Consider the following 9340-nt stretch of genomic DNA (forward strand, 5'->3'; position numbering starts at 1 on the left):
ACTGTATTATAATAATTAAAAAAAAGCTAAATTTCAAGAGGAAGTAGTACAATTAGTACTTAAAGGGATAGTCCACCAAAAAAAAAAAAAAAATTGCCATAATTTACTCGCACTCAAGTCGCTGTACGACTTTCTTCAGTGGAATACAAAAGAAGATATTTTACAGAAGGTTAGGAACCAACTTCAATTATAAGTCAATGGGAACCAAAACTTTTTGGTTACCAACATTCTTCAAAATATCTTTTCATTTCATATTCATTTCATGTATGAAAGGAATGATTTCCCCCCCCATTTTGATTCTTTTAATTTTGGGATGAATAATGAGCAGGACCCATTTTGTAAGATTTATCCATATACTCGTTCCTCACTGGGGAGGTGATTCATCGCAGTGACCCTAAACACTGAAATAGAGGCATGTGTGATTGACAGCTACATCATCATCATTATCATCAGTATCAATTGCCCTACATTCATCCGTTGACCTTCTGAATCTTATCTGAGCTTTAGTCTAACTGTATGCACAGACACAACCTGTCAATCAAACGGTAACCTTTGGTCACGGTCAGCTTACTTAAACTTCGAGGCAAATCCTGCCCTTGACTAGTGTAAATAGTGGTGTTCCATCTCCAACATTCAAATTATCAACCAACCGGGACGTTAAACCTCCATGAAACCCATACAAGCATTTAAATCTTGAATTCGGTGTGCAATCCTTGGTAATAAAGTGGGTGTTGAGGTTAGCTGTGAAAGCATTTAGGTTAACTCAACCCGTCTGGTTATATCTCTGTTTGAATGCAGGCATTGCGCACAGGACTAGCTGGCTGAGGAAGGTTGTTATTGTGTTCTTTAGGCGAGCTTTGGCCCGCGTCAGCCGCACAGATTAAACTCACATTCTCCTCTGCAATATAGCACAGTGGACGTTCTGCTGCCCCGTCAGGGGTAAGAGGGGCTACCGCAGCTTGTGGGAGGGTCCCAGAGGCGGGGCAGTTTTCCAGCCGGTCATTCTCGACCTCAGGAAGAGGGCTGACCGTTCCGCCTGTGTTGGGATGTCGGATGTGAGACTCGTAGCAAGAGGGTCTGCAGGCATCCAGGTCGGAGCAGCTGAACTCGGAGAAGTGGCTGGAGTGCGAGTCGGCCACAGACGGCAGGCTGCCGCTCAGGGAGGGCGAGTCCAACTCGCTGGAATTGGTGCTGCGGCGCTCTAGCAGCTGGGCATCCATGTCTTCGCGCGTCTCGTTGATCTTGGTGCCACCGCTCTTTTTGCGCAGCTTTCCTTTACTCTTCTTCCCGGAGGAAGAGGACGAGGTGGAGGATGGCTCCTTGGCCCAGCGAGAAGACACGCACTTGCCCTCGTGCGGACAGCCAGAGGGGCAAACGCTGGCCCCGTGCCCTCCACTGCTGCCATCGTCCATACTGCTGCTGCCGCTGTGGTGCCTGAGCTTCCCTCGTTTAGATTCCACGTCCACCTGCACCTCCATACTGTTCCCATCTCTGCGCCACAACAACAGAAAACTATTAATTACAGCCCAACTTCCTACAGGCCCTTATGTTACATCATTATTACACAAACAGATTTGTTGAGAAGTCTCAAAGTGCTTGTAAACTACAATTCTGTCATGACAACTCTCAGAGTGTGTGGCATGGTAATGGATATGACAATGTTAATATATATTTGGTCTTGGCGGAATAGATCTGCTACGCTGCTGCTGCAGAGCAAGTACGGGACTTGCTACTGCCAATACATACATGGCACGCTGCAGTGAGCAAGTAAGACATGCTTCTGCTGTACAATATAGCATACATGAATTACCCATAGCAGATCTATACAGGTGGAGGGTTTCTGAAAGCACGCTGCACTGCTAAGGCAAACGCTAACCAATAATTTGAAGGTTGAGCATGCCAGCTCATAAGCTACTGATACAGCAGGAACTAATCAAGCTGTAGAAATATATAATTGCAAGCATTTGAGTTAAGAATCTATTAGCCTGCACCATCTAGAGTTTCATTACAGAACTTTGCATTTAAATTCTGTCAGTTATATAAATACAGACCTGTCCAGAGGCAAGTAGGCATTGAGAATGGATCCAGCCATTGCTTTGGTACTAGCGTTGTCACTGATTGTCCCCAGACTGACGGTACCAGACTCCCCACTCAGACTGCAACGCTCCTTTTGAACATCAGCTTGAACCTCCAACCTGAGACAAACAAACAACAAATGAAAGGCTTGTTCACACCAACCTAAATGTTTGGCATACATTTTTTGCACTTTACCATTGGCTTTTGGATTATTGCAGATAATAGGCTCTGTCACCAGCTACAATGTATGATTTTTAGCAGTTTTGTTCATCATGACAGTCTTCACAACTATGAATTTTGAAACCTAAATACAATCAGCAGTAGTGAAAAGCAGACTAGTGAGTAGATGAGAAAAAGTGTTTTGCGTGAAGATGTTTACTGTCCCAAAGAACGTCTGTATTCCCATTTAGCCAATTAAAGTTAAAGCATCAAAATGTACTCACATTCTTGCAGAGCATGTCTTTTTGGACTGGGTCTTTTGAATTTTAGTTCATTTTGCACTGACTTCAAGAGACATGGCCCTTTAAGGTATTGTTTTTGGCCAATAATTGTGCACGACTTGACATGTAAACAAGGTGTCACTGACCTGTTAAAGCAGTTGACCATGGCACTTCCTGACAAGCTGCCAGTGATGCTGGCCCCAGCAAGTGCCATAGTGCTGGCGTTCTCACTCAGGTTGTCTCTCATTGCTCCAATACGCTCCATGTGGCTCCCGCTGGCACTCAGGCTGCCCGTTAGACCCCCTACGCTGCCCTCACCGATGCTGGGGTTATGCCTGGTCTCTGCTACTGAAGTGGTGTCTGTTGAGGTAGAAGGGGGACATTACAGCAGTTAATAAAAACTCTGGAGCTGTACTGTTGAATGTATTTTTTCCCATAATGCTTCAAACTTGTATTTGCACCTTCAAAACTGATTAGGCCCCTATGATTTCAGTGATGTGGAAAATGCAGACATAATCGTAGGATCTAGCCATAAAAATGGAATTTAGACAATTTTGGATGAATAAATGTTGGGGTGTATACTTAAATCAAATCATGAAATGGACGTGTCTGTGAATACTGAAGCACAAAAAGACCGTGTTCTGCATGTCTCTTTGAATGTGGGTGTACTACATACAAACTCAAGCACACGTAACGCTCATGTTTTGTCAGCGTCCGCCGTCTCAATATATGAGTGAGGGCACAAGCTTCATTTTCAGAGCTGCTCTGAAAGTCACTTCACCAGCATTTCACCATTTAATGTGATAAAATTACCATCAGATACACACAGAAACTCAAAGGTCTTCGTTACAACCCAGTTGTATTTAAAACTATGACAGAAATATATTACTATTATCCCATAGAAGTAATAATACAGTTTATTAACACATGATTTTTGTTTATGGAATATCACTTTTAATTTAAACTATAAGCCAATCACTTTGTTTGCCATAAATGAATATAACACATTAGATTAATTAGACATCCTTTTGATTATTAAAAATTACACTATACATTAAAAATGATAAATTACATTATAAAAAACAAAAACGGAACGCAGAAAAAATGTAAATGAAAATTTGAGAAACCTGATTCTAGCTTACACTGCACATCAAGACAAAAGCTATTTGTTCCCAGCGTTATTTGAGCTTCATGGGAATTAATTGGTGTTTGAGGAAAACAACAACAACTATTACTTGATCCTTGAGTAGTTGTGTCTGGAAAAGGATAAAACTCAAGGTCTCTAGATATAGGTCTCACCTTCAATTCTAGTGGAATTTACTTTAGCCTGTAAATCGTACATATTTTAGCAAACTCCAGGAGGAGCACTTTAAACTAGAACACATTTCACACATTTGCATTAAGCCTGAGCAAGAAGTAGAGAAAGTGTGAAATGGGATAGACAAATCCTGGGGGAGAGACAACCAAGACAGACACTGTGAATGAGAGAATAACAGAGAGAATGCCAGATTCTGAAAGCTTTTCAACAGTTTGCCTTCGGTGCACTCCATTACAAAGCAGTTGTGAACAGCAGTGTGTTTTCCTTCAGTGAGTTTCACTCACCAGTCACAGCAGCTCCAGTGCCCACGTTCATGTCGTTCTCATCATCAAACTCGATGCGTACACCTTTTCCATTCCCTGCGGACACGCCGCAACCACCGCTGCGGCACAGAGAGATGGGCACCACACCATAGACGTATGCCAACATGATGGGCACTCCTATCCCTATGCAGACACAAAATATAATGGTTACTCAATACTGCTACACAAGTAGTACAGCCACCTTTAAACCAGATAGATTATCAATTAAATTTGCATTTCCTGGAGGAAATGCAAGGACTTAAAGGACCATTCACTCCAAAGATAATAACTAGAAAATCTTAATACTTGTTCTAATTCTGTGAGAATAAGGAAGGCCAATATAACAATAACAAAACAGAGGAACAACATCGTTGCAATCACTTTATGCATGATGCAATTATTCAATGACACATTCATAAGAATCACTTGCTTTGTTCCTGAATGAATTAGCCATTTGAACGAATCAATTGAATAAATGATTCAGTGACAAAGACAGTGACTTGCCACCCCTTACTGGTGGTTTTAGTTAAACATTTTTTTAAAAGTATTATTTCAGGTATTTCAATAATTTAATATTTATATATTCAAAAACTTTCATTTAAAACACTAATCTCAAAATGTTGTTATGAATTTAAATGCATTCAAGCCACTTCTAAGCGTCATTAAACAGTCTGTAAATTTACTTTTTTGTTCTTCTATGCCACCTCTGCAGTGCAAAGATGGATTTTGTTGATACTGATTTCACTTGTTTGGTAACTTATTCTTCCTGATTGCGTCTTATTATTCTAACTCAATTTATTAATATGACATTAAAGATGACATTTAAGTAAAAAAAAAAAAAAGCCCTTACAAAGGTTTAAAAAAAAAAAAGCCCCGGCAAAGTCATTTTAAAGAGTCAAATAATCACCTCATAATGGCAAGGTTAATTTCTGTCATTGAACAGAAGATGCTCCTAATTTTTTGACTGTGCTCCTATTTTTTTTTTTTTTTAAATTACAAGTGCTCCTAAACAGAAATGTAAGCGTAGAGCCCTCCAAATATATATTTTAAAGTTTAAAGGCAGATTTTTTAACCTAAGTGAAAGTTGTAGAAACCAGACAGTTAATTGTGGTTTTAAACTACTCTTTATTGTCAGAACATGACAAACTTCACATTTTTGAATTCTTAAACTTTTCCAGTAATTTTTCCTAAAAATAATTAATCCTTACTTTCTTATTTTCTGCATGTTCTAACAGGTGATAGTTTCAAATCATAAAACAGGTATGTGTTGCCTGATGACGCGTATATTCAGCACAGTTTTTGCAGTGCAGATTTGCAATATTAATATTACATTTTGTCTCTTAGAAATGCTTTTGATAGTAGCTTGAGTTGACAGTAGCATCTTAAATTAGGATGCAGATGTAAATTTATGTTCATTAATAAAAACAGTAACATTGTAAAAATTAACTTCATTTTGATATGATAGGATTTAAATATTCTGATTGTTTGAAAAATTAACCATTGGTCTTCCATAGTAGCATACATTTAGATCATGATAACCAGATAAAACCATGCATAACACCTCAATACCATGGCAAAATGTAACTATATGGTTTCTATGGTATTCGTATGAAAAATAGTAGCCTAAATATATTTAGTATAAATGCAACAATGCTATAGCTTAATTAGAAATAAATACTGTAATTATATTCCATTACTCCTTTAATACATTTAATACGTCTTCATTAATAAAATTCAATATGAATATCCCACATTTGCCAAAATACCATGGTGCAGTTAGTGCTACTAGTAACTACTAGTACAGTAAATCCATGTTAAATGATGGCGATTTGTAGATCGAAAAGCCTTCTGACTGTATCATTGCACAAAGTATTGCTCAGCATTGAGACCGATCAGCGAGTAAACGCATCTGCGTTAGTAAGTCGAGCGGATAAATTGTCCGTGTGGCGCAGTTCAAATGAGTAGCGTCTGTCTTTTTCCGCTTTATATCGAACTCTAGTAATCGCTTTATTTAGAAATGATATTGCGATAATTGTTTTTTCGCCCAGTCCTAGATCAGAACAAACAAATTAAGTTCTTTAATAATAATACAAATCAAACTGCTGTTATTCAAATTAAAGTGACTCATTAGGGAGAAAAAAGAAAAGAAATTGAGTCTGCTTACCAACAGTGACAGCAGCAACCACTGGAGACACAATCACTGACAATGTCACCCCGCCGGCGATGACAAGGTTCCTCTTGTGCTTAGAGATGTCCTTTCCCTCATAACGATTATGAATCTGAAGTAGATGGATTCAGAGTGGGTGAACACTTCTCATGCACATTCATTATTCTCGCTTAAATTACACTTTGCTTACTCATAACGCTAGCATAATTTCCAACTTGATGATTTAACAAGAGTCTCTTGAACATCAAACAAGGTGGATAAGTGTGTGATAAGACATGTAGGTCGTCATATTTCACAATGCACAGCTCAGTTAGAATTCAGGTCAGATAAACAGACCGTTATGGAAATCCCTTCATAATGAAATTCAGATTGAACAGCACATATCTGAAGTGCTATTAATCATTGTAAAAAGTAACCCAGTTTGCAGTGGGTTCATCTGGTTCAGAGACGGGGCTGCATATTAACTCGAACACGAAACCAAATCCTAAATGTAGGACACAAATTATACTTATTTGCTGGACATCAATCTCAAATCCATTAATACAGATGTAAGAATAGCAATTGCCAAACTGATTTCAACATGCTGGCACCATTCTAATAGGGTTTATAATAAGCAACAGTGTTTTTCTAGTCAGATAAAATGAAGGCCCTTTATTATCTTGTCATCATGACAAAGGAATTTGGAGAAACTGACTGCATTTTCTATGACAGCTCATTTTGTGAACCAAATTTAAAAGAAATCATCTGACGTATATTTTTCTTTAATTTAACCCATGCTATGTGCCAATTAGTTGACATTACAAGTTAAGGTTGATAATTGTAATGGTTTTCTAATGATAAATTATATAAGATTGTCCATGATTATCAGGACAGCTTAGCATTCATGAAAGGTTTGATGAAAATATATGCAGGCTTTGTACACACAGGCAAAAAAAATATTACAACACACAGTAAGATTTTTAAACTCATAAAATAAAAGCATATGGTTTAACATTTAAAGAAATTAAAATTACTGTATTTTTGCGGTTATACTATTTTTATTAAACCCTTTTTATTTTACAATATAATAGCTTTATTAATTATTATTTAAACAAATTATTAATCACTAAAAAAGATTTTTGTATAGTCCTTTTGAATTGGTCAGAAACAGTAGGATTGTGGTCTATGAAAAATGTCATGTGGAAAGATATACATACACACTTGACTTTATGGTTACTGAAAGCCTTAACAGGATGGACTACACTCAAAAACAAGTCTTCAGAATAAGATATTTTTATAAGATTTATAAGATTCTTTTTTTATTATCATTTATTTATTATGCAAAAGCACTTCCCTTCAAATTAACCAATTTTTTTTCTAAAATCATTCATTCTTTCCTAATAGAATTATTCAATTCATGTATCTTTTGATATCCCAATATACATTGCATAAAAATAAAATACTGCAATGTCAGTTTTCAATATCAAGCATTCCTAATTGTTTTGTAATCTAAGCTACAAGTATGTAATGCCACACATACTGCACTTACGTTTGTATTTCAAACACTAAATGAAAAGCCAAAGTTTCGGCTTGAATGTATAAAATTCAGTAATCCTCTTATAGTTGTGCTGTCGTTACGAATTCAACATCCTGCAGGATTATCATGATAGAGTAAACAGAGATAGAATGTTCAGTTCTCAGTCCTCTTATTCCACAATGACAGCTACTCTCAGTTGTTGTAGAAGAAAGACTTTTGGCACCATGCTGACACTCATATTAGGGACTTTCGCACCAGAGGAACCTTTTCATAGTTCCTAGAACTATTGGCAGAAGTAACACTTTTTGGCTTATTCGTTTATTGATGTGGATCTACGTATACATATCTATGTTTAGGAGCGTGTTACTTTTTTCGACGTGTTACAGTTTTCACCAGAAATTCCACTGTTAAACATGACTATTTAAAAGCTGAAATAATGCAGGCTGACGGCTTCAGCGGAAGCAAATACCATGGATTACCAACCTCATAGCTCACATTAGGTCTGTCTTTAAAGGTTTATAAGATACCGTTCAAGTTCGAGTTTTTACTTCCCGAACCCAACTGTTGCACTCTATTGCTTGAGGATTTTGCTGCACAACATGCTTTCAGTTTTAAGAGCGTCATGAGTTTGCTGAGAGTGACGAAAGACTGTAAAGGAAAGGTTGTGCGGAAAACCTTTATTTATTGTTTGGGAGTGTTTTATGCAAAATACTATCCATGGGTATGCAGTCGCTCATTTAAAAAATGCAAATCCATTAACATTACAATAAGGCTAAGAACAAGTTTATTTGCATAGACATAAATGTTTCGTGAGAAGTTCTCCTGTGCATATAAATATAAATAATCCATGAAATTATTATTGAATGAGATGCACTGATTGGACAAGTACAGGATGTAACAAGCACGGTTTTAATAACTCACAGTGGTTCAACGCTAACCAACATAAACCAGTCTCAACCTGCTAGGGTATTCATGCTGAGGTTATGAAAGCTGGCTGCATGGATTAACAATGCATTTAAAAACAAAAATCCATGCCAGAACACCAAAGAACTGCAAATGCAGGCTGGTGCTGATAAATAATGCAGTATGATGCTGACAAAAATACAACTGAACAATGATAATAGACATCTGCTGGAAAGCCTTATAAGGTTTAGCATAGCATGTGACGTTTACATTTTTGCTGTTTCCATATTTATAATAATTATGTTCAGTTTCAGTCACAAGCAGCATCTAACAGCATTTGTCAGCATGTATGTACTGCACTAGATGGCAATCAATTATGTAAAGGTGTAACATAGTCAGCTTTCATCGTAATGGAACCAGACAGCTCCGGTTTCATTCTGAACTGAGAAAGGAAAGCCCACATGATCACACAGCACACATCAGCACCTGATCATATTAACAATGGGGCGACCTTTGCTCTGTTGTACTATGAGCCAGATGATGTCATAATAATGGGAGTATTCCCACAGCATTTGCTGCCTTTACTGGAAATGAGAAGAACTATTGCAAACTTGCCAA

At 37.5% G+C, this 9340-nt stretch overlaps 1 protein-coding gene across 1 annotated transcript; it reads right to left on the reverse strand.

Annotated features, from left to right (window-relative positions):
- Positions 1-731: 731 nt before the first annotated feature.
- LOC307163015 (E3 ubiquitin-protein ligase RNF19A-like) lies at positions 732-7947 on the reverse strand (the record flags this gene model as incomplete). Its single annotated transcript, XM_079878808.1, has 6 exons — positions 732-1491; positions 2052-2195; positions 2663-2876; positions 4119-4280; positions 6301-6415; positions 7921-7947. 6 exons carry the CDS (start codon positions 7945-7947, stop codon positions 777-779), a joined length of 1377 nt encoding a protein of 458 aa, XP_079734934.1. The 3' UTR covers positions 732-776.
- Positions 7948-9340: the final 1393 nt, after the last annotated feature.

Source organism: Squalius cephalus (genome assembly GCF_949319135.1).
Source record: "Squalius cephalus genome assembly, chromosome: 8".
NCBI lineage: Eukaryota > Metazoa > Chordata > Actinopteri > Cypriniformes > Leuciscidae > Squalius > Squalius cephalus.